Source organism: Equus caballus, chromosome 24, assembly GCF_041296265.1.
Source record: "Equus caballus isolate H_3958 breed thoroughbred chromosome 24, TB-T2T, whole genome shotgun sequence".
In the NCBI taxonomy this organism is placed as follows: domain Eukaryota; kingdom Metazoa; phylum Chordata; class Mammalia; order Perissodactyla; family Equidae; genus Equus; species Equus caballus.
The window spans coordinates 28,903,694-28,929,598 of NC_091707.1; the positions used below are offsets into that span (position 1 = coordinate 28,903,694).

The 25,905-nt window shown below is 45.9% G+C and overlaps 1 protein-coding gene across 6 annotated transcripts in view; it reads left to right on the plus strand.

The window, feature by feature from the left end:
- Window positions 1-25,905, plus strand: part of SMOC1 (SPARC related modular calcium binding 1) — a 144,051-nt gene that overhangs the window by 87,085 nt on the left and 31,061 nt on the right. For 3 of the 6 annotated variants that reach the window (XM_070249491.1, XM_023627996.2, XM_070249489.1), the window contains exons 4-7: window positions 2,419-2,518; window positions 4,637-4,684; window positions 18,905-18,961; window positions 20,976-21,056. In XM_070249491.1, the coding sequence (XP_070105592.1) occupies window positions 2,419-2,518; window positions 4,637-4,684; window positions 18,905-18,961; window positions 20,976-21,056 (286 nt within the window). Of the gene's footprint in view, window positions 1-2,418; window positions 2,519-4,636; window positions 4,685-18,871; window positions 18,962-20,975; window positions 21,057-25,905 lie in introns of all 6 variants that reach the window. The other 3 variants (XM_070249490.1, XM_023627994.2, XM_070249488.1) reach the window with 1 other exon arrangement.

The following is a 25,905-nucleotide window of genomic DNA, read 5'->3' on the forward strand; positions in this document are numbered from 1 at the left end:
CATTAAAATGCTGCCACTGGTGAGGAGTGATCTCTAGGAACTATCCCTCGCAGGGCTGACAGAATCTGCAGGGGTGAATGTGGACTTTCCAGCAGCACTTCCCACCCGAGCCTCCGGGGCTCCTGGGGGGGGCTCCACCTACGAGGAGGCCGGCTTGCCAGGTGTTTCTGACACAGCTGCGAGTAATCATTGCCATCGTTGCCACAGCCACCCTGGATGCGCCGTCACCCCGTGTTGGGCACTGGACTCACACTGTCTGTTTTCCTCGCCAGAACCTTCCAGCTTTGGCGTTGTTATCCCCATTTTGTACGTGGGGCTCAAAGAGCTAAGTAACATGCCTAGTTTATAACTGGCTAGACCAGGATGCAAACTCAGGTCTGCCTGGCTTTCTTTCCATTCCACCATTAGGCCTCCTCAGAAGGTAGCATTGACCCAACCCAAGGTATTGATCTTGGGGGAGGATCTGGGGCGGCAACCATGGCCATGGGGTTTATGGATTGTCTCCGTGAGATGAAGTGAGAGTGGGATATGGTACTGGAGTAGAGGCACTGAATATAGTTTCCTTGCGTGGGCAGTAGAGGTAAATTCCTCATTTTTATACACAGTTGTCCTACTGGTAGGAGCAAGATGCCCTCCATCTTGTCCTGATCTCTGTGGGTAAGTCCCTATGAAATAGCTAGTCTTGAGGAAAACTGCTGTGTTTGGTATCCACACAAGAGCAGAAGACTTTCTGTAGCTTTTCAGCCTTACTGATATCTTCTGGATTTCACCCAGGCTTCAGATCTCTCTTTTACCTCTGTACCCCTTGTATACCTCAGCACTCAATTTGTATGCTATTGCTGTCTATCCTCCATCCCAAATGTCCTCGATCCCAAGAGGCACATTTTTTCACACTTTAATATCTGTGCAGTTGGCACATATCTTGTAATTGTGGTCTACATTTAATGTCGTGGGGCTGTTTAATGTTACATTTTTAGAATTGATAGAGACTAAGAACAGAGGAAATATGATAATTCATGCATTTATGCGACTCATCAAACACCTACAATAAGTGTCAGGCATCATGCTAGATGCTTGGAATACAGAATTAGCAAGTATGCAGTCCCTTGTCTTAAGGCGGTCACAGCCTAGAGGGGGAAATAGACTAGACAGATCAACAGTTGTAGCTCGTTGTGATAAGGGCTCTGAATTTGGGGAACCAGGGTGTGTAGAGGGTCAGAGGAAAGAGGGAGAGGAGGAGGGGAGCGTAGGACCGCTTTGCGGAGAAGGTGTGTCATAAAGGGGGTGGGAATACAAAGGGATTAGGAGAGGCTTGAGGATAGGTTGAAGAATGGTATTCTGGACAGACTGGATAGTTGGAGCAAACAAAGGTTCAGAATCATGAGATCCTAGGATGTGTTTGTGAGCTTCAATAGGTTCATTGTGGCTGGGATGGAGGGCGTGTGTGGAGACACGGGTGTGAAATGAAGCTGGGGGGATAGGCGGGGCAGATCATGGACGACTTTGAGCGCCATGCACATTTGCTCATTTGGCCCTTCATGATCATGAGCTTAATCTCCATCCTGAGTCTGGCAAATTGTCAAGGGGTTTTAAGCAGAGGAGTCATGCCTCAATTTGTGTTTAGGAACTCCATGTAGCAAATGGATGGGAAGAGATGGTGGAATGGGGTGGATAAAGTGACAGCTATTGAAAGAGAAAGAAGAGTCACCCCAAATGAAGCAAAAAGCCTCATTTTCATTTGCTGTTCCCAGACAGGGTGGACCTGATCTTGGAGGCTTGAGGAAAGTCATGCAGTGGTGCAGCGGGGCTTTTAGAACTGTAACCTGCAGGCATAAGTGTCTTTGTCCATACCTTAACCCCATCACATGTGTCCTTGTCTCAGGAGAGCCACCTGATCAATAGGCAGGCTGACCATATGAACGGATGCTGGGAAAAGCTAGAAAAAGAAGAAAAGCTTACCACTTGTCTCTGCTTGTTAAAGAAGTGTCATATCAATCTACAATAGTGACATTCCAGCTTGTCCTTGCCAAATTAGTTCACCAATCAGAATTTCTTACAGTTGGATGGGAGTGTATGCCAACGCTTGGGCAAAAATTGTGAGGGTTTTGGTGAGAACCATCACAGGGCAAATACAACAGATGTATCTGAGTGTGAGATAAGATAATCAGCCTTAAAAGTCATAAGAAAGAAGTAGATGAATTGCTGTGGTTGTGCATGGGAGTCACACAGAAAACATATAATCAGTGCTGTTGACTGACTGGCCCACCTGCAAGAGACCCTCTGGGGCCAGAGGCTGGGATGAGAGGTGGAAGGAGCTCCTCCACCATTCTGGGGATGCTTTGAAAGGGGTGGGACATGACTGTTGATATTGTGACCCTAGACTTATGGTTCTCTTCCCCTTCCCACTTCCCTGAACAGGTGCAGTGTCACACTTACACGGGGTACTGCTGGTGTGTCACCCCAGATGGGAAGCCCATCAGTGGCTCTTCCGTGCAGAATAAAACTCCTGTATGTTCAGGTACCGTAGGGAGGGGTGGGAAGAAAGAAGAGGGCTGGAGAGGGAGCCCTTGCTTGGTCTCCTGCATCTTGTTGGGGAATCTTTGAAAGACTGATGGCGGTTATGAGTCTTTTTCCAGGTCAGGGAGCCTTCCACTCAAACACGCTCACTCTGTAGTCAGCTGTCAGGGTCAGAACATGCTTGTGTATATATTTATTTCTTTGAATTTAGGTTTCTCGTTCAATGCTCTTTTCCAAAGCATCAGCTGTAACCCCTAGCATGGTGTGTAAGTTTTTAGCTGTGTGCTCTGGTTGCTAGTGGCCCTGGGAGCACTTAGTTGGGATGGATTTCAAGACGGCGTGGGAGTTCAACATCAAAGGCTGTGATGATCAATTAGTGATGTCTGTCGTGGGCACAAGAGAGGAGAGTGGTGTCCTATGTGCAACATATTTGCCACCCTTGAACAACGTGATGTAGAGTAACGGAAAACTTTCGTAACGGTGGACCTCAGATCTGGCTGTCCTCAGCAGTGCCTGGGGAATTAACGAGAACCCAGGTGTCAAGACTCCACCCTGTGCATTCTGATCCAGTAGGTGTGGAGTGACACCTGGAGTCCACATGTTTATGAAGCTTCTCAGGTGGTTCTGATGGTTAAACAAGTTAGGGAACCACTGCTTCAAAGTGACCCATGGGGCTAGTCCATGGCAAAAATGAAGTCCTTTCCACTTTTAACTTTCTAACTATAGAGAAATTTTGCTCTCAGATCAACTTCTTGGGATTGTGGATTCTGGATTTACCCTAGCCCCACACTCTCCTCTTCCATTCAGATGGGAAGGGATGTGGGAGTCACCCCCTTAATTCACAGTGCAGCTCAGCCCTCGTTCAAAATGGCCTATCCTAGCTACCAGCTGCATCATATTTCTCCATGTCTGTGTGTGTGAGGTTTTATTTATTTACTCATTTTTAATTTTGAAGTGCAATCAAAGAATAAAACATTATTCTAAAGCCTATGGGAAATTCCAAAGGTTAGCAGTCCTACTATCCTAACGTTTTTACTTTTTTTACAAAACCGATTCCTTTTTTCTACCTGTCCTGCTATTTAAAGGGAAAAGTAAGTGGAAAGGGCCGTAAGTATCTACATTAGGAAACCAAGATATGCAGGCCAAAAAGGAAAGTTTACTTTATTTGTGGTTTAGATGGAAACTGGAAACCTTAATTGGGGTTGGTGTGGGGAGGGACGGGAATGAGCTCTCTTTGCAAATGACCTGGAAAGTTTCATTTAAAGCAAACAAATGCGCTAGAAACAAGTCATGCTGGGTGATAGAACTGAATTATCACAAAACTAGTGTATGAAGAAGGGGTATGATATAGATTGAGAAAATACGGATTCTTTCTTTTGTTGGTGGGACCTCCACGGATGCCCTTCAGGGTGAGCTGGCTATGCCCTGCCTGTGTGGGGTTGGGCTTCATGGAAAAGATAGGTGCTGTAGGGTCAGGATCATGGGGTGGCTGTGCATGGCATCTTAGCAGATGCAGGGCAAAGCGTTTGGCCCAACACACACGCCACCCCCTCCTTTAGGAACAGGCTGCGTCTAGAAAATTGTTTCCATGCCTCAGACTATTTTGGCCCATTCCGTACAATTGGGCCAACAATTTTCTACTTAATGCAGATGGAAAATCGCCGATTTCCTGCCCTCACCAGCAAGGGATGTCAATCATTGCATTTGCAGTAAGACAGGGTTTCTTTCTGGTTGGCCCTACTGAGTGGATATGGCTGAGAGCATGGAGTTGGTGGGAAGTGGGGGAGATGGGGAGTGGAGGTGAGGGGTAGTTTTGGAATGTTCAACAAGGGAGTTACATAGATGTGGAATTTTGTAGAAATCTGGTCAAGACTATTGCCTGGAACCTGGAAATCATGGTTCTTCTCAAGAATGCTGTGATATCAGTGACATTGATGTTAAACAAATCCTGCTCGACATGTATGTATGTACTAACTTTGTATATAATGTCCCTAGATGTGTATACAATATATATACACAGAACCATATGCTCATAATATCAGGCTTTGCCAACTCTTTGAAAGAAACCAAGTGTGATGCATTCTGAACGTCTCTGTTTTTGCTTCCTCTTCCACCCAAGGTTCAGTCACCGACAAGCCCTTGAGCCAGGGTAACTCAGGAAGGAAAGGTGAGTAGAGTTTTATGCTTTATCTAAATGTTTGCTTCTAAAGCCAGTCCACGCAGGAGTTCTTAGACAAGATGGAAGGAGTCTGGGGTGAGAGTTAAAGTGCCCTGCAGAAAATCTCCATTTACATTCTGTGTTTCCTCCCCAGAGCACCTGGGGTAAGTAAGGCTCAGACAGTGGTGGGGACCAAGCTCCCAGAATTTCTGAGGGAGGTGAGTGAGCGCAGTGCACAGAGCAGACAGGGACTCTGAGAATCTTGGTCCTTGGGGGTTCAGTCAATTGGCTACCAGTGTAGCCAGCATTAAACCAAAAAGGATGATGACAGTAGGCGTGCCCAAGTCTGCCCATTTGAAACCCATTTGAACACTTTTTTCCTCACTGATTCTCCTTAATAATTGTTCTAGCACATCTAGATTGTCTTCCCCAAGCCTAGGATGGCTTCATGGGCTTGCGACCTGTGCAGTTGTTGTCCTGAAATTCTTAATAATTTTCGCCTTTGAACTTGTATTTTGTAAGTAAAGTCTGATGGGACAAGGAAGCATGTGCATGAGCAGAAGAAACACATGCAACATAGGTATCCACCGCCCAAGCTTTTTGCCCCATTTTCATGTGTCTTTTCTGATGCGTGCTGTGGGGCTTCCATAGTATGCTAAAAATTTTAATTTTTCTTTACCTAGAACAACATTAAATAGAAAATTTAAAAACACCATGACAAGTCAAGAGAGAGACCATGGAAGAGAAGATAAAACTATATTTTAGTGTCCCTAATGGCACTTTTTCCCTGTTCTTTTGAACAAACGGCCTGCATTTTCATTTTTCCCTGGGCCCTACAAGTTATGTAGCTAGCCGCAATTAAAGCATTTGTCTGAGTGCTGTTTTGTGGAGCAGCCAACAGGAGGAACAGGTCCCTGGATATGCTGACCATAATTTCCAGGCTGAAAGACAGTTTGAGGCCTAAGATTCCCTGCTCCTTACCTCCAGGACAGCATACACACACAGAGCTGGTAGTTGTGTGGAAAACAAGTACCAATGTCATCGCACATGTAAGCACTCCAGGACACCCATTTTGGGCTCTCAGGTCAAACCCAGATGGGAGACCTTGGCTGAATTTGAGGCTTCCCACCTGGATCCGGGTCTTGGGAACTTTGTGCTCATAAGTGTCTACGGGGAGAGTTGGGCCTGCGGGGGATCTGTGTGAGGTGCACAGGCTTGTCCTACCCACGCAGTCTCAGGGAGACCAAGGCACGGCCCTGGACATGGCCCCAGGTGCTTATTCCATGAGGACAGGAAGAGGAGGCAAAGTCACCCTGCCTGAATGCAGGAGGTGGGAGTCCGGAGAACCTGCTGCCCCTAAATGCATGTGCTCCAAGAAGATGTGGAAGTGGAGCATGGTGACACCAACACCTGCTAGGAAACATGGACCAATGGACCTGGTGAGCTGCTCCCCTTCCTGTGGGCAGGAATGAGTAAGTGGATGAAAAGAAAGGAGCGAGTGCCTTTCTAGGTCCTTCCCAGAACAGAGGGAGACAGCCTTGAGTGCTGGTGGTTCCCTTCTGGATGGGAAAGTGGGAGAGGGGCATGAACGTTTCTTTTTGCAAAAACCTGAAATCATCAACACTGTGAATGGCGTGAGTGTGTCTACAGTTTGTTGTGGTTGGAAAAGGGAGCTGCCTGCAGTTTTGCTTGTCGTAACTTCAGGACCATCACCTTTATTCTTGGGCATGAGGTCTTGGTGGTAGAAAAAAAAAATTGCAGTCATGCAAAACTGACCCCCCAGATTCTCTCTACCAAGGGGAACTGAGTGCATGATGCTGAATAAACCATCTGCACCGAGAGAGGCCAACAATAGGATTTGGTTCTTAAACTACACAGAGAAGTACTTTCTGGGTTGATGAGGCCTTGTACTTGATACAGAACAATAAGAGACAGCCCTGTGGTCATCTCTGGCTCTCACGGATCCAGCTGGAAGAGGGCAGGGGACCCTTATTCCTCCAGGGATGGTGCAGGGAACAGGGGAGTAGAGGATGAAGCCTCATCTCAGAGATAAGCTGTTCAGTTCCCAGCTTTTCTCCTCTACCTGGGGTGGGTTCCCGCTTCCCAGGTGGTTCTGCGGAGGCTCCCTCTTTGGTGCAAACACCTGGGGGGGATGCTCAGGCTCACTCACTCCTGGAAACTTGGCTTCTGCCCAGTGGGTTCTCTTTTCTTCTACTATGGAGGGTCAACATAGGTGCCGATCTCTTTGTCTGCTGTGGGCAGTCCAGCGAAAAGCAGGTTCGGTTCACCACCTGTAGGAAGGGCCTGGAGCCACACCTGTCCAGGAAGCTGGGGTTTGAATGGGGACAGGGTGCGAGAGGGCATTTGTAATATCCTGTGTCAGCCCGCCAAGGTCCCTCTTTCAGCTGCCACTTAAGAATGGAATGTGCTCCGGAGGGCAGCAGGTGGGGAGGTACAAAGGCCCCTTGTCTGAGCCCGTGCCCACATGTGGGGTCTCCTAGAAGGCGTCTCCCTAGAGCTGGAGCTCGCAGCCCAGGACCTGCCCCTGAGAGATGCTAGGACTGGACCCTTGTGCAGGGTGAGGGGTACGGCCAGAAAGGAGGTGAGGGTGGGGGTCTGGTGTGTGAGTGGTGGGGGCGGCAGCGGAGGAGCCCACCCAGCCTTTTCTTTCCCCACTCTCTTGCCTTTTTGAACATGCTCCACTGACAGGACTTGGAGGGGTCGGTTCTCTCTGCCTGGAGGGAATGAAAAGGCATATTGTGCTGGACAGGGAGTCTGGTTGCCAGCCAGGAATTAGTCCTCTGAAGGAGAGGAGAAAGGCCAAGCGAGAGGAGGCTGGGGGAGGAGGCCCAGAGAGATAGCAGGAGGAAGGGAGGAGGGAGAGAGGCCAGGCGGTAGTGGGTCACAGCAGTCTGGCCCAGGACTGGAGGCCTGGAGGCCTGGGTTGCTGCGGCTCCTGGGTCCACAGGTGTGGGCCCCGAGGGGAGATGTGGGGGAAGGGAGGGAGGGAGGTGCTGTTATCTTACCCAGATGCATGTGCTTCGGGAGGGGAGGAGGGTCAGAACTTCAGACTATTTACTTAATCCCTTGGAATGTCCTTTCCTCTCTCTGTTCTTTGGGGCTCTTCTGTTTCACGGACTCCTTTACGGGCACATGTGTGGTAATTAACACGTGCAGTGTAGGTCCCGGGCCATGTGTTTGAGTTTCAAATATCCATTGATCTGCAGGGCTCCCATCCCGGCTGCCCCTCCCCTTCTCCTTTGGGCCTCGCCCTTGAAGGGAGATGGAAGGGGTGTGTGTATGTGTTTGGGGGTGGGGGGGGGGGCACACGTGCATCCACATGTGTTTTATTGATGTGACAGAGCAGCCCCTTCAGCTCTGACAATCTGCTGCTAAAACAGGCAGAGGCTGCAGGAGTTGAGATAGAGATGAATTTTTGGTTTCAATGGAAGTAGTCTGAAGGAAAGTGGCTGGAAAGCAGAATGTGTTTAGAGACCATGAATTTACCCTGAGCACCTTTTCCTGGCCCACCAAGCCCTGTGGATTTTCCTAAGGTGCCTCTTCTCGGTGTCTTGATGCTAATGAATGTGGAAATTTGGGGAGGCTCCAGGATAACGGAGCACAAAGTCAGGGACTGACCCTGGGCTCCGTTAATTGCGAGGTGCAGGAGGGAAGTTCTCCATTTGGGTGGGGTGGGTGGGGGTGCAGAATGGTTACATGAGAAAACAGGAGAGCACTTGTAAAATGATTTCTGGCATTTCTCTGGGAGCTTTTTTCTTCTGAGTGCCAAGGACCTTAGAGATCCCGGGGCGATGCTTTGATAAATGACAAATGAAAGTTTAGGGTCGTCAGGAGTTTTCTGCCGTTTGCTTTTTTCCTACTTGTAAGAGGTCTAGGAGTTAGCTCTTTAAGGAAAGTGAGAGAAAAATAAAAACTTTAGCAGGCTCTGCCTACTATTTATTGCATGGGCTTCTGTAATTGTCAAACCAGTCTTGGAGAGGGGCAGAACTTCCAAAACCGAACCTACCTTTCATTTGCAGAGACTTTTTTTAATCCTCCACTGGCTGCTCCATAGTATGTGCTCCAAGTAAAGAGTGAGCCACAGTTATTTCTCCAAGGTCCCTCTCTGTGTCTCTATTTTTAGAATCTCTCGTGGAGCCTGGTCTATAGGTTGGTGCCAACTTGGAGACCTTCTCGCTCAAGTGATGGATTAAACAGCACCCTCATTCAGGGCCGAGGGATGTGCTTAGGGCAGGGTGATGGATGCCAGGCATCAGAGATGAAGGGCACTGTGTGGCTTCCAGCCTCAGCCCTCTTGGGGGGTAGTACACCTGAAGGAGGTTCGCTTCATTACCCCAAGCCTGAATGAAGTATGCAAGGCTAGCTATCTCAGATCATTCTACATGTGGAGGGTCACTTCTGCTCACATGACTTTAACGTCATCCCAGCTACCTCTTTTTTCTCTTCCTCCAGCACCGAGGGGGAGATGGGATCAGTAGTTGATCTGTCAGCATTGCCATCAGATGGCAAAAGTCTGATTACTTACTAGCCTGGGCTGGATTTCAGTGGAGATGGGCAGCTGATCACCTCTATGGGTTGGTCTCTGCTCACACTGGCTTTCCCCATGGAGAAGCATTCATGCTGGTACTGTGCCTGCTAAAACAGAACTGTGCCTAAGCAGCTCCAAGCGCATGAGAGGCAGCTCTTTTGCTCTCTGTGTGCATGTTGCTGCTGCTTTCTGGTGCTCCGAGCCACCGTGACCAAGCCTGGCATCTCAACAGGCCAGCTTTGCAGAGATCAGTTGCAGAAGGAGTGTGCATAAGTGTGCTCAACTGCTCATGCATGTGCCATGTCTTCCTCCGTCCCACAGTTAACTGGTCCCCCAGCTGGGCTCCATCTACTCAACCTCCTGCCCTCCATCTTGGATTCTAACCTAGGGTCTCTGAGAGAACGTTTATGCATAGAGGATACTAAGCTAAGAGTTTGAATCCCTGCCATATCCCCATTTCCAAGACCAGAGAGGAAATGGGGTTTAGAGTTCTGGAAAAGCCTCCTTGTCATAGATTCTTATGACTCCCTGGTGTTATTAGTAACCACTGGTGTTTTGTATTTGGTACTGTTACTCTTTTGTTCAACAAATATTTGTTGAGAACTTACTAAGTGCCAGGCTCATTATAGTCATTGGGGATCCAGCAGTGAGTAGACAATGAGAGCCCTGGCCTCGCCTCATGGAGTTCACATTCTAATGGTTCTCTGATTATGGAGCTGATCTTCAGGTGGAGGTAAAGCCTCCCAGGGGCGCACAGGCTTCTAGATGCTGGAAAGTTGTCACCTCTGCAGGGGAGGGAAGGCAGGTGGCTCCTCCAAATGGCCCCAGCTGGTAGTTCCCATGGCCAGAGAGACCTTTGGAGGAGGCTGCCTGGGATGAGCATGGTCCACTGGCAAGTTGGTACCCCCTCTGCCTGGTTCCTTTGTGGGGCCCCTGAAGTCCAGGTGAGACAGCTCGGAGCTTGTGAGGCCACTGTGAATGTGTGCATTTGCTCACTGCTCCTTGATGGAGTGAGTTCAGTCCCAGGTGTGGCACAGCAACCTCGCGGGAGGCGGGGATTTCGGCCTGTGGGTGGAAAGGCCTCAGGGCCACGTCTGAAGCCCCTTTCTTCAGCTCTGAGCGCTGTATAGCTCCTGTGTGAAGGCTGAGAAATTGTCGCTCTCAGGTCCTGTTGTCCCGAGTCTGTGCCTGCTGAAAGAAATCTGTGAGATTCAAGGGCTGCTGACTCTAACATCTAGGTGGAAAGGCAATGGAGCGAGAACAGCTAAAACAATTTTTATAAATAAAAATAAAGTGAGAGGTATCCCTATATCTGATTTTTTAGACAAAGAGATCTTTAATGTTTTACTTCCTTCCTGGCCCTGTATGAACTTTCAATCCACGCTTCCCTTTGTTCTTCTGAACAAATGCTATTACTCTCCCTTTTTAAAAAATGTTTATTTCATTTTCCTTTTGTTTTAATGATTTTTTTTTTAGGGCAGTTTTAGGTTCAGAACAAAATTAGGAGGAAGGTACAGAGATTTCCCATATACCTCCTGCCCTCGCACATGCACAGCCTCCCCCATTATCAACATCTCACCAGAGTGGTACATTCGTTTCAGTGAATGAATCTACACTGACACATCATCATCACCCTAAGTCTATAGTTTACATTTGGGTTCACTCTTGGTGTTGTACATTGTATGGGATGGACAAATGTACAATGACATGTATCCACCATTATGGTATCATACAGAGTATTGTCACTGCCCTAAAACTCCTCTGTGTTCCACCTATTCATCCTGTCCCTCCCACCCCGACCCCTGGCAACCACTGATCTTTTTACTGTCTCAATAATTTTGCCTTTTCCAGAAATGTCACAGAGTTGAAATCATAATACTCTGTTTGAATTTAAGACTTATAATGATACGATAATCAAGACAGTGTGGCATTGGCCAAAGGATAGACACGTATGTCAGTGGAACAGAATAGAGAACCTAGAAATAGGCCTACACAGTATTTTTTATTTTTGACCAAGGTGCAAAAGGAATTCAGTGGAGGAAGGACAGTCCTTTCAACAAATGGTGCTGTGGCAAGTGGGCATCCATAGGCAAAAACAAAAAACCCCAAACCCTCAACCTAAACATCACACCTTAGAGTTAATTAATTCAAAATGGATCTTGGACTTAAATGTAAAATGTAAAATGTAAAGCTATTAAAACTTTTAGAAGAAAACATAAGAGAAAATCTTCAGAACCTATAGCTAGGTGAACCTAGAGCTTTGGTGTCTAGAACACCAAACACATCCAAAAAAAAAAAAAATTGTTAAATTGGACTTAATCAAAATTAAAAACTTGCTCTGTGAAAGATCCTGTTAAGAGAATGAAAAAACTATAGACTGGGATAAAATACTTACAAACCACATATCGGACATAGGACTTATATCTAGAAAGTATAGAGAACTCTCAAAAACTCAACAGTTGAAAAACAATTCAATTTAAAGATGGACAAAATGCACAGATAGACATTTCACCAAAGCGTATATGCAGAGGGCAAATAAACATGCAAAAAGATGTTCAGCCTCAGTGGCCATAAAGAAATACAAATTAAGAAAGTGATAAAATGTCACTATACACCTGTTAGAAGAGGTAAAATAAAAATTAGTGACCATACCGAATGCTGGTGAGGCTGCAAAGAAACTGGACCTTTCATACATTGTTAGTAAGAATGTAAAACGATACAGCCACTCTGGAAAATATTTTGGAAGTTTCTTAAAAAACTAAACCACTAAACATACACTTCCCAGCCATTGCACTCCCAAGCATTTATTCCAGAGAAATGAAAACTTATGTCCACACAAAACTTGTACATGGATGATCACAGCAGCTTTACCCGTCATAGCCACAGATGGAAGCAACGCAAATGTCCTTCAGTGAGTGAAACAAACTGTGGTGTATCCATCCGATGGAATACTACTCAGCAATAGAAAGGAACAAACTGGGGCCCGCCCCGTGGCTGAGTGATTAAGTTCGCACGCTCTGCTTCGGCGGCCCAGGGTTTTGCAAATTTGGATCATGGGTGTGGACATGGCACCACTCATCAGGCCATGATGAGGCAGCGTTCCACATAGCACAACCAGAGGCACTCACAACTAGAATACACAACTGTGTACCAGGGGGATTTGGGGAGAAGAAAAGAAAAGAAAAAAGGATTGGCTCAGGTGCCAATCTTTAAAAAGAAGGAACAAACAGTTAATATGTGCAACAGCAGCTTGGGCAGATCTCAAGGGCATTATGCAAAGTGGAAAAAGCCAACCTCAAAAGGTTATATACTGCATGATTCCATTTATATAGCATTCTGGAAATGACAAAATCATAGAGATGGAGAAAGGATCAGTGTTTGCCCAGTGGAGGAGGGCAAGTGTGGTTATAAAGGGGTGGCACGTGGGAGATCTTTGTGGTGATGGAATAATTCTGTATTTTGATTGTGGTGGTGGTTACATGAATCTGCACATGGATAAAATTGCATAGAACCACACACCACACTGACATACATACACACACACACAAATGAGTACGTGTAAAACTGGTGGAACGTGAATAAGCTACGTGGATTATACCAGCATCAATTTCCTGATTTTGATAGTGTATGATAGTGATGTTACCTATATAATTATAGGTTCCCTATATAATTGTGTTAACTGTAAGGATGTTACTATTGGGGGAAACTGTGTGAAGGGTACATGGGACCTCTCTGTATTATTTTTGCAACTTTTTGTGAATCTTTAATCATTTCGAAATAAAGAGTTAAAGAAATGAACAGTCTTCTGTGTGAACCCAGCCCTGAATTGACTCTGCTGCTGGTGCCTCTTCCTCCTCCTCCCTCTCCTCCTCCTCCCCTTCCTCCTCTTCCACATTCCCCTTCCCCTCTCCACCTCCTCCCTCTACCCAACCTCCTCCTCCTCTCCAGCCTCCTCCTCCCTTTGCCTCCTCCCCTCCTCCCTCTCTTCGTCTTCTTCTTCCATCTCTGGTCTACCTTTTTGACCAGCCTCATACTTTTGCTGTTATTCAGAGGAATGTGGAGCTTGAGGATGTGGGGAACTACTTGCAAAAGACAGCTTTAAGCTTGTTTTCACCTTTTTTGGGAGGGAGTGTACAGGTGGGTAGATGGAATGTAAAAGATTGGTCTCTTGCCCTGGAAAGGACCTAAAGAGCCCAGATAACTTCTCTTCTCAAAAGTCAGAATTGGGACAGCTCACAGTACGTTTCTGAGCCTCACTGGTCATGGAACATGCAGCTCAGGAAATGCTGAGGTTGACTAACATTCCATACTCCTCCTAGTATGTTTTGGGCTGGGTTCTTAAGGGACTTTTGCAAACAGTCTCCCTATGATGCCCAGAATAAGTTATCTTGACTTCCACCCTGGGTCCCTGAGTCACGTGCTGAGGGGGATGGTGGCTTTGGGATAAATGTGGTCCCTTCAAAAGCAAGAAGCTTCCAGCCCTTCTCCTAGGCTGAAGTTTATCCCCAAGTCTTTGTAAAAGATGGCCAATGGCAGCCTAAAGGAATGCAAGAGGGAGGGTGACCAGTGATAGACATGGTTTGGGCAGAGCCCAAGAATCAAAGAGGACTTGGGATCATTGAGAGACCTTCCAAATCTCAGGATGGGGGTGGTGGTTTCTTTTTTCCTCATTCTCCAAGGCTTCTCAGTCTCAGAGACCCCAAGAGAGGCCATTAATACAGATTCCTCCTCTGGCTCCTTTGACACATTTGCTTTTGAAGGACCTGGAAGAGAAAGCTCTTTGTATGTGGTCAGAATAAACTCATTGTACACCCAAACAATTAACTCCTCAATGGACTTGCCAGCCTCTTGAAAGGCCCGGCCCGGCTTCCCTGGACCTCTTGGGCTCTATTGAGTCCTTAAGCACACCAATGTTTTTGGGGTTTTGTTTTGTTTTGTTTGTTATTCTGAAAAGTCTTTCCCTGAGAATAGTCAGAGCGGATCAACATTGTCCTCAGCCCGGCATTTATCTCCACTCGCCAGCGAATGTCAATCAGGAATCAAAAAGCCAAACAGAGGAGGCTTTGAACGGTGTCATAGGGGGTCGAAGTGACTTCCAGCTGTCTGTGCGTGGGCCAGGCCTTCTCGGAGGGCAAGGAATTGTGCTGTCACACAAACCCACTGTCTGTATAGGCTCACAGGGCCCGTGAGGGGGCTGCAACTTTCTGGGGCTGCACCTGCAAGAACGAGGCATGGTTGGGGGTTGGGGAATCTTGGAAGGCCAGACTCCATGCCTCTGGGGCTGGGCAGTTTCCAAAGCTGCTCATTGCCTCTGGGGCCTTGAGCAAATCACTCTCTTCCATGGAGACTCAATCACTTTTTATCTGCCTGGTGACTTCCTCTGCCCTGGCCTGTGGTGAGAATAGATGAGGAAAGCCACTTGCCAGAAACTGTGAGTGTTGCAAAATGTGGTATTACTGTGGTTATTGTTGATCTTGACATCATCCTTGAGAAATTCTCTCAGGTTTGCCATATTTATTTTTTTAATCTTTCCAAATTTACTTTTTTCTCCCTGTAAGAGGGATGATAATCTTTGAAATGGCCTTTTTCTAGTGTTCTATCATCTTCTCCTTGGTCTAGAAGAGTTTTACTATTTGAGGTCCAAAAGAATCACCAAGAATAAACATCAGGTATGAAATCATCATGTGCATATATGTTAACTGAAATTCAGATATATTTTTCTTTAAAATATATGGAAGTCTTCTATCCAAATTAAGGATTACTCAAATAATCTAACTGCTTGCTGCCTGATGATTCATCTGTGACCGCTTTGGCATTACATCCTCTTTTGTTTTAACAGCTTTATTGAGGTATAGTTACATGCCATAAAATCTACCCATTGTAAATGTACAATTCAATGAATTTAGTACATTTCTTGAGTTGTGCAACCGTTACCGGAGAACATTTCCGTCCCCCCCCAAAAGAAACCTTGTACCAATTTACACTCATACCCCACTGCTTCCTCCAGCCCAGCAGCCACAGATCTGCTCTCTGTCTCTATAAATTTACTTTTACTGGCATTTCCTATAAATAGAGTGATGCAATGCGTAGTATTTGCACATGGCTTCTTTCGTTTAATATAATGTTTTTGAGGTTCATCTGTATTGTCATAGGTTTTAGTAATTCATTCCTTTTAATTGCTGAATAATATTCCATTATATGGATATATGACAATTTATCCATTCACCAGTTGACAAACATTTGGGTTGTTTCTAGTTTGAGGCTATTATGAATATTTGTGTGCATGTCTTCGGGTAGACACGTTTTTATTTTTCTTGGATAGATCCCCGGGCATGGAATTTCTGGATTGAATGGTGTTTATGTTTAACTTTTTAAAGAAATTGCCAAACTCTTTTCCAAAGTGACTACCCAGTTTTGCATTCCTACCAGCAATGAACAAGGGTTTCTGTTTTCCCACATCCTTGCCAATACTTGGTATTTTCTTTTTTAAAAATTTTAGCCATTCTAGTATGTATGTATGGTATCTCTTTGTGGTTCCAATTTGAATTTCCTAACGAATAATGATGTTGAGCCTTCATGTGCTTATTAGCCACCCATGCCTCTTCTTTGGTAAAAAGTCTATTAAAATATTTTGCCCATTTTAGAATCAGGTTGTTTTCTTACTGAGTTGTAAAGTTTGCTTCATTTTTTAATTTAAAACTTTGATAAGAGTTTAATTTTTCAAATCCAGTTTTCAAAGTAAGCAGTTAGGTAAGATGCTGTACCACTCCTGGTATTATATCTCCTTTAAGAGGCTTTTCAAGTCTTTTACACCTACACAGCGTCCTGAGGCTGGGGAGGCAGACAGCCTTCATTTTTAGAAGAGGATATTACTACCAAGACAAGAAAAGTGAGGGGTTCAGGTTACCCAGCTGATTGGATGTAAAGCCGGGATCTGGAGTGTGACCCCACTGGAGACTGGGAGGCCAAGGGCACATGTGGAAGCTTTTCTTTCCCCTGAGGTCCCCGTGTGGGGCCTGGTGCTGCCCCAAGGCTTGCCAGGAAGTGGAACTGATGTGGACTTTGGCCTCAGGCCTCGGACCTATGTTTGGTAGAAAGGTGCGTTTATTTGCTGCGTTGGAAGCCAGGTGCCCAGGTGCCCGGAGATGATGGTCAGAGGGTTCTGTTGGCTTTGGCTTGGCTTCCTGTCCTTTGGGCCTGCCGGATTCCACAGGTGGCTCTCCTGGCAGCAGGGCACCTTGTCTTTTCTCACTTCATAAAGATTTACATCTGGGGCCTCCATTGTGGCAGTGCAGCTGTATCTCTTCACCCTCAGTGACCTTCCCCTGCAGGAAGATTCACTCCCTGCACGTGGCTTGATGCTATGTGGGCTTCTGGGCCTGCATCTGGGCAGTCGTGGAGGTCCTTGACCTGCAGAAGTGCAAAGCTTCCCAGGGAGACTGGAAACTCTCCTTGTTCTCCTTGAGCAACAGACCTTCTTTGCTGATCGCTGGACCAGATGGGCCGTCGTAGACTCTCATCTGGATGATGGGAGAAGTAAGCAGCATGTTTTCTGTTATCCTGCTCCAGAGAGAGATGCAGCTCTTGGAATATGGGAGGATTTTAAGTCAATATTAAAATTTTGCATAAGCCATTTTGCGCATGGCTTCTCACCGGTGTCCCTCTGGGAATGTTTGATTTCTCACTTTTTCTTTGTTACCATTAAGACTCCTAAAATGAAGCCACCCTGCGTGGAGGGGCTGAGCACACTGTGCTGGGCTATTTAGACTGTGAGCTCTGCATCTGGCAGGAGCAACCAAATGTGCATTGCAGCTGCCAGAAGACTTCATTCAGTGGTTCATTGAATTCAATGGAAAGAGGTGTTAGTAGAGTCAGGGGAAGTGATGCTATTAAAACAAATGATATTGTGTAGCTCCGTTCCGTGTTTATTCTCCCTCAGTGACTTCCAGATCAAACTTGGAGAGTTTGGCGTCAAAAGATGCCTATTCTGGACTCCAGTTTGAGGCAAATAAGATATCCAGCGTGGTTACTCTTCTCTTCCTGCTATGTCTCATTCCTTGGGGTGATTGTCAGATAGTTCAGGATTGCCTTGGCCCCGGTGGGAGCTGAGTCTTGGTGTCAGCACATGAGAATAATGGTTGGGTCGGGTGTTACACAACTGTCAAGTTGCTGTTCTCAGCCCCCAGCAAGGGGTAGGGTCTCCATAGCTCTTGCATCTTAAGATCCCAAGTGTGGGGTGTTGGCGTAAGAAAGGGATCAGGACTCTGTGTTCTTTCTCCCTCCCCTGATAAGATGCAGGGAAGTCGGCCAAAGGTTCTCAGAGCTCCGAATGGTGGAGGGTTGTTATTATTGATGATCTGACTGGCGTCGCAGAGACTATCTGAGAACTCACATTCTTCATAAATAGTTAATGCTTGGAGAATATAGCGTTCGGTTCTACAAGACCTCTGGGGGTCTTGGGAAGAGAGGGATGGTGTAATCATCAAACTGTCTGAGACCACAGAGCTCTCTTTCCCTCCCCTCACTGAGGGAGGAAAACAGAAACATATCTAAACTATGCATTCTCAGTGGGGGCAAAGCTATCTGCTCCCAGCTTTCACCAATGAGGAAAAAATTAGTTCCTTGGGGGGGGGGCAAAAAAACCCTTGCTCTTTTTACATATAAAGCGTAGATATACATACAGTACCGAAACAGATATACAGTGTATGTGTGTTATTAAAATTCCATTAGGAAGGTGACTAGGGGAAAAAATGTCTAAAAAAAGTTGAGAAATACTGCTCTAAACTAAGGTTTTATTTTGATGAAAATAACTGAGTTCTGAAAGATAGATGGTCCACAGTCACTCCTGACCTGCAGAGGTTCTGTCTCTGCAGGGAGAGCTGCCAACACTACTAGACGATAAAGGTTAGGACTTTGTTACTGGTAACTCCCTGCTCCCATCATCTGTTAGAAATTTCAAAGTCAATCCAGGGTGCAGTTTCCCACATTCCCTCCCATTTCGTTTGCCTCCACCTCTCACAGGGAATTGGGGTACTTGTTGTTGATAGTGAAAATTGTTCTAACTAGTCCCGATTCTCTTCAGACCAGTGTGCTGAAGAGAGAATAGTCCTTCTTGCCGCCTCATCATTTTAGATGAGGATGGAGAAATAGCTGGTAGGTTGGGAGGGAATAGCACCACGGTCTCATGTGTTCCTTTAGTTCTTCAATGAGGTCCACTGGAAAGGTACTGGGCTGGTACCTTTCACAAGAGGGCAGGAAGGGGCTAGGGATGCCAGAATTTGGTGTCACAAGTCTGCCAACCTTATCCTAACAAGCCAGGCCAAAACTCAGTGCCACTGGGGAAGATGGCTCTCCCAACTTTCCTGTGGGGAGAGACAAGGGCTGACCGACCCATGCTGGTGCATCCAGATTTGTGAGACAGCATCCTCCAAAGTCCTGACAACGTAGCTCCCTTCCCTGGGATGGCGAGCACACACCTGGATTTGTCCTACTGTCGGTGTCTCTCTGTGGTTCTCTTTCCTTCTTGTTCCTTTCTTCTTTCTTTTCTTTCTCTTTAATCTCTTCATTGAGGCTTGGCCGGGCCATGTGCAAACCCCAACCATTCAACAGTGCTGGAGAGTAGATAGTATTTACCTCAATAATGGTAGTCTCTTTTCGATTCTTTTTAACCCTCAATTCAGATGATGGGTCTAAGCCGACACCCACGATGGAGACTCAGCCAGTGTTCGACGGAGATGGTAAGCTCTTGTGTCGCTTCCGACTTGAATTCCCCCATCGGTGTTCAGATTTCGGAAATGTCTTTCCTTCGGATGTTTGTTTAAGCTTTATTATTATATATTTTTCTTTTTTAATTTCAATTTTTCCCAGTTTAAGCTGGGTTGTTTTAACCTTTTAAAAAATGCAAACCCTCCCAGGAACTGGTACACTCTTCACTTCTGGAAAGGCCCTCTGTTCTTGACAGGCTTCCTGCCTGGCTGCTGGTGTCCAACAATAACAGGGCCTGGACGGATCCTTTGAGCTGCCAAGACCAAGGAGCCATGGCTGAGAAAGACAGTCAGGCTGGCAGTGTCCCTTTAGTAAATGAACCAGCACTTACCCTGTGCTCGTTCCTGCCATGGGCCCAGCTTCATGCTAGGCTTCTGGAGGACAAAGGAGAAATAGAAGAGATGAAGCCTTTGCTCTTGAGAAAGTGGCAGCTCTTGGAGACCTTTATGTGTTAAATTATGGTCTCAGTTTTTGTCGTGGTGGACATTTATGGAGGAAAGAGATCGCAATGGTCTGGGAAAAGACTCTGTGAATAGAATGGACTTGGGCTGGATCTTGAAAGTTGGGGGAGGAGTCAGGGCATTGAAGGCAGGGGACTGGCATGAACCAAGGAGGGAGTATGGTGGAGTTGGGGTCTAGTGAGGAAAGTAGCAGGAAAGAGACTGGTAGTGGAGCTGGTTTGGCTAAGTTATAGGGACATTGAGAGTTGAGTTGAGACATTTGGGAGAGGAGAAATTCTAGGTCAAGAGAAATAGTGGTGGCTAGTGGCAAAATAGAGGCCAGATGTCCCTGGAGGTATGAGGAGTGGATAAGAGGAGTTTGGGGGTGTAGAAGGCTGGCCTTGGTTCGTGTTTGAGTTGCTCAGGGCCTACATTCTTCAGTGTGCTTTGCTAAGTTCTTCAGGTTCCCATGAGGTTCCCATGAAGAGGAGCAGGAAGCTTGGCAGAGTGAGGTTTCTAGAAAGTCTGACAATAAGGTTCAGCTCTCAGTGCAATATACAGCACCCTTTTATCAGCTTTCAGCCTAGTGTATCCAGGCCTGGATCATAAGACTGGACAGTGAGACAGAGGAATAAAAATAAACTGTGCCACTGGTTGGTACTGTAGCTAGGGATGTCCCTAGCATGGGCTCGGCTCTAGAACGAAGGATTGAAATGTGAAATATCCTTTGCAACTGGTCATTTAGTGGAACATATGTGTGTTTGTGCCTAGAAATTCAAACGTTTCTGTGATCCACAAAGGTCCTGGATCATTGGCAAATCTGAGACCCTGGGGATTGGGTGGATAATGGAGACCATGTCAGTTTGGGAGCCCTTCCCAACCCTCCACCAAAGATCTTGTCACTCTACAGTGTGTTCAGGGTCATCCCGAATTCCCACACCACCTGTTTACTGTGTGACCCAAGCCCTGGAAAGCCTGGGGGCACCGCGGAACACGCTGGAGGGAGGAATTCAGCCTGTGTTCAATGAGAAACCAGTAGAAAGGGAACTGAAGCACACATTAGACCCATTACTTTCTTTCCCATGTGGAGCAGAGTCTCAGCAAGCTGAAATCTGCTGTGGCTCAGCCGTTTCCTCCAAAATGGTCTCTGTGGTTTGTTTGGCGTTCATTTGTTGATTTATCCCCTTTAAATCTTCTTCCAAGGAAGCAGCTGAGAGAGACTTGGCTTGGCCCATGTTCCTCACCTCCTGGGATAATATTTTTATTCCTGGATGGAGTGGCTCAGCGCCTCTGGACTCTGACCACTCTGCCTCCCGGCACAGGAGGCCCCACTTGGCTCCTATGAGCTAATGGGGAGGGGAGCTTCCGTCTTGAGGAAGTGAGAGGGCTTGGGGCAAAGTGGATATGGAACTAGGGAGATAGGTCAAGCCTTGAATGCCTTAGACTTTAAAAAAAGCTATTAAGAAGTCTGGGGGTTATACTCCAAGTTAATACTCTCTTTGCCTAGACTTTATTTTCTCTCTCTTTGCTGCTTTTTTTTCTCCAGAAATCACAGCTCCCACTCTATGGATTAAGCACTTGGTAATCAAGGACTCCAAACTGAACAACACCAATCTAAGAAATTCAGGTAAATAATCTGCCTTGGATTATATACATACCAGATCCATCTGTGGTTGCCCATGGTTGCTCCATGACTACCTACTGTGTGGGCTTGGGGAAGTCATTTAACTGGTCTGATCTTCAATGTCTACAGCTGTAAAATGAGATTTCATGAGTTAATCCCTTCCAACTTTAATTTTCTCCAGTTGTTATCTCAGGAATCATCTTTCATGAGTAGTTGACACTTTTAGGTAAAAAACTTTGGACTGTATGTTTTAGTATTTTAACTGACTTTCTGTGTGCCATGCAGGAGAATTTAAAAGAAGAATGGCTGGACATAGAGAAGTTGAACTTAAAGCCTCAAAAGACTTGGTTCTATGTATTTTTAAGGCTCTAAACAGTTGCTGACAGTCATGTCTTTTCCGGTCTGATCTTTTGAGGGTCTTAGGAGTAGCCAGGTTTTGGTACTGGCTGAACTCCTTGTAGAAAGGTGATAATTTTTAAAGAGTGATCAGATTTGTAGGACTTACGTGTAGCATTCATTTACCATCACAACAAAGGCCAAAATCAGTAAAGTTTATATACCATCGATAAGGCCCACATGTCCATCAACAGGAAAATGTGTTAACAACTCAATCTCTATGGGGGGGGGGGCGATTGGGCAGAATCATTCTTCTTTCAGCCTAAAACTTTGTTGTGAGAAATGCCATTCAGCATAATTTATGCCTGGTTGTTGAAGTTAACCATATCACCTTTTCCTTATAGATAGCAAGGTCTATAAACTAAAGATATATCCCTTTCAACTGGCAGGCAGAGTTTTAAGTGACCATTAATTAATGAGTGTACTGTCCTTGGCCAGTTCTGTCGTAAAAGTGGTAGTGTGGGGATGAGAGTGTGCGGAATGATTTAGACCATGAGCTGAATCCATGCGGCGTTGGTTGATTCTCTCTGTGACTTGGGCCGGTCAGTACCTCTGCACGTGTTTGGTTTCCTGTTCAGTTAAAGCTGGAGGAGGTGTGGGATGGTGGGGTAGGAAGGAGACCATGCAAACTCCCATGGGCCAGAGTCTTTGACAGAACAGTGGCCTGGTGGAAGCACAGGCTTTGGAGTCCGTGAAACCTGGGTTCAGTTTCTGGCTCTAACTCTTAGTGAGTGACCCAGTCAAGTCCAGTTATCCCCCTGAGCCTCAATTCTCATCTGGGATCATGATCTTTTCCTCAAAGGACTGTGGTTAAATGTTAACTGAGTTAATGTCTGTATGCTACTTGACTAATGCCTGGCTAAATGATAAATATAAACGCGTGATAAATTCTAAGCACACATATTTATTATTATCATCATTATTGGTAGGAAAAATGGGAATATTAATGATGCTGCTTATTGTGAGAATTCTTCAATCGGGAAAGAATTTGTGATTGTCAGCCTAAGCAAAATCATCTATTAGGAGGCTTCTTCTTAAGACTGTCCTCCATTCCTTCCTCACTGTTAGGCAGATGTGTTAAGTCAAGTAGAAGTGGTTTTGGTGCCTGTGGTACCTGGAAGTGACATCTACAAATGGTCTCCCCGTTTTCTGAACCTCCAGGAGGTCTTCAAGGCCCTAGTGTGAGCTTTAATTCTCATTCTGTGACCAAGTTGTAGATACGAGGGTGAGCTCTCTCTGAAATTATACAGCATCTTTTGCCTGAAACATTCATTTGACATTTAGCAACTGCTCCCATGAATTGTTTTTTTTTTTTCATCTACAAGTGGTTAATTTCTCTCTCTAGGTTGTAAACTCTGTGAGGGAAAGTTTATCGCCTTTCTATTGTATCTATTATAGAATCTAGTTCAATGTGTTTGATTGCTTTTGGGAAAGATGGAGTAGAAAAGATCATCATCATCATCGTCAGTAAAATCAGAATCATCACCGTCGTCATAGCTGGTCTGGCAGATCCTTCAGAACTTTACATGTATCTCATGTGAGTTTCACCATAAGCATAGTTATTGTCCCCATCTTACAGATGAAGAGTCCGAGGCCGAGAGAGAGGAAGTACCTGTCCTGGGTCACAGCTAGTAAGCGGTGGGGCTGCAGAAAATGACGTATCCTTGGGAAGAAAGTGCCTGTCTTTTTGAGCTGTACTCTCTGAGTGTAGTGAGGTGGCAATGTCAAGTTGGTTAATGATGTATGCGTACGCTTCATTTCTTCCGCTTTCCATTCCTACTTCCCCTAGATAGTTTTTAATTGGATGAGGATGGGGTCATGTTGAGAAGTAGTTTCCAGGCAGGTACAACCACCTTCCTTATTTTGGAGTGGCCCAGCCACCTTTATTTTTCCCTAGTTGGCCCCAGTTATGTTGATAAGGGTAGTGTACAGGACAGGGTTGTTGGGGGAGAGCTACAGGCTCCCTAGGAGAGACTGAGTCCAGCAGTAATTAGCACAGATTGATACCTTAGAAATTTCCTAGTAAATGGGGGACTGTCTCACTTGATACCATCATGAGCAAGTGGTAATTCTGAGTGCCTGTCCATCTTTTTGATGTTATTACGTGTAAAGGACATGGTGTCACAAAGGAATATAGCATGTATTGGCAAATAGCCACCTGCTTGTTTTTTGTTTTTTGTGTTTTTTTTAAAGATTTTATTTTTTTCCTTTTTCTCCCCAAAGTCCCCCGGTACATAGTTGTATATTCTTAGTTGTGGGTCCTTCTAGTTGTGGCATGTGGGACGCTGCCTCAGTGTGGCTTGATGAGCAGTGCCATGTCCGCGCCCAGGATTCGATCCAACGAAACACTGGGCCGCCTGCAGCAGAGCGTGTGAACTTAACCACTTGGCCACGGGGCCGACCCCGCCACCTGCTTGTTTTTACAAATAAAGTTTTATTGGAAGACAGTGACACCCATTTATTTACATCTTTGGTTGTTTTTGTGTTGCAGCAGTAGGGTTGAATAGTTGCGACAGAGACCATCACATTTAAATATTTTAAAAATATTTACTATCTGACCCTTTGCAGAAAAAGTTTTGCTGGGCCCTGGCGTATAAGATCGAAGTGGAAGCATTTGGATGAGGGTGCATGTGTGGGGGTGTCTTTCTGACTTTTGTTTGGTCCCTCTCGTGGACCAGGCAGAAGTCGGGGCTGTGTCTCCTGAGAGGTTTCCTGACATGCCAGGGAGGCCTGCATCAGCACAGGCTCTTCACCGTCTCACGTTAGTGTTAGCCTTTGTCAAGCTTTAATGTTTGTTCTGGCATATGCTCTCGCAACGGGGTTGCCAAGGAAGCCTCCGGAGGTTTGGCTTTTGCAGGCGGTGGAGTGGGATGTCTTTTGTATACAGAAGAGAGAAACCTTGTAATGGCAACAGCATGGGCTTTGGTATAGACTAACCTACAGACCTGGCTTCCAATGCTCCCTTCCTATGAGAGGCTGGGTAACCTTGAGAAAGTTAATAAACTACCCTGAGCCTTGGTTTCTTTATACGTAAAACAAAGTTACTAGTGCCTTGCAGGATTTTTCTAAGGATTCAACGATATGTATATAAAATGCCTAGCACATAGTAGATACACCATAAGTGATTCACAAAAACCTACAATGGTGTCTCTTGATGGAATATCTTTATGTCTTGTGCTAGCCACTTTTCACATTATCTCATTTGGTTTGATGAGAAGTCAGATATACTTTACTGATAACTCAGGTCTGGGCACTTGACTCTGGTATGGACTGGAGCTTCTGGGTCAAGCCCCTGAGACAGTTTCCCATTAGAGTTTGCTGGAAGATTCTGGGTTCAGGTGAGCTCCAGCCCCCATCTCTGGGGAGCCGGAAGTGGGACTCTGAGAAGCCAGTCTGGGTGAGAGCTCTTCTTCACAGCTCTCTCTCAGAGGCAAAAAGGCCATCCCAGTTTCTTTTACACCCCAAACATCCTTCTTTCACACGCAGACCCTGTGACGCCAGGTTTGTTTTCTGGCCTGGGGACTGTTGATGTTGGAAAGGTTCCACTGGGCAGCTGAAGTTTTGCAATAACATGACACATATGACTGCAGACTTATCCTGTCTCCTTCTTCCCTCCTGGAGGTTTTGTTTTTAAGACTTTGTCATATGGTCACCATGGTCATTGTGGCCTTTTGAGGACTTGGCGTCTTCAGCGTTGACAGCCTTGTGTCTTTGGACTTCTTCTCTTTGATTCTCACGTCCGCTGAACTGGAGTTCTTCTTGCCCTCAGGAAGACAACGTACCTGGCCGGCTAATGCCCTAGAACTCGAGAGCAAGCATCTGCTGATACATGGTGTTGGCCAGAGACTCTGTTTTGCTTTTATAAGACAGATGAACCCTTGCTGAGTTTTTTGTATCGGGCACTAACCAAGGCATTTCTTAATATAGCTAGAATGAAAAAACTTTTTTAATCATCTACATTTTATAGACAAGAGTAAAGAGATTAAAGAAATGACAAAAACTAGGCTTCATCTCATTCTTCATCCCTAATCTCACTGCTTCTAATTTTACTATACACAGACACTCTGCTACAGCTGTGATTTATAAGTTTTTTTTCTGTGTGACAAAAGTCTGTGCTTTCTCCTCTGGGAAAATACTATCTCTCAGGAAATATGATCGTGTGAGCCTTAGCCCTTCCCTTTGTGCAGTGTGGCGACGCCCTCGGGCATGTGCGCCCTTCCCTCTGCCCCTGTGGGGTTAACTCTTGGAGCCTCTAGTGGGGTCATTTGACTTCCTTCTTCCTTCCCTGTCTCTTTCTTTCCTTTATCTCCATCTTTTCTAGTTAACTTCTTTCATGATCTGATCTGGGACTTCAAGAAGGCTCTCGAACCTGGCCCTGTGGGTTAAATCCAAAAGGACTGTGCCTTCCCTTCCTCACCTCTCTTTGCCCTGCAGCCCTTCCTTCTGTGTGTCAGTC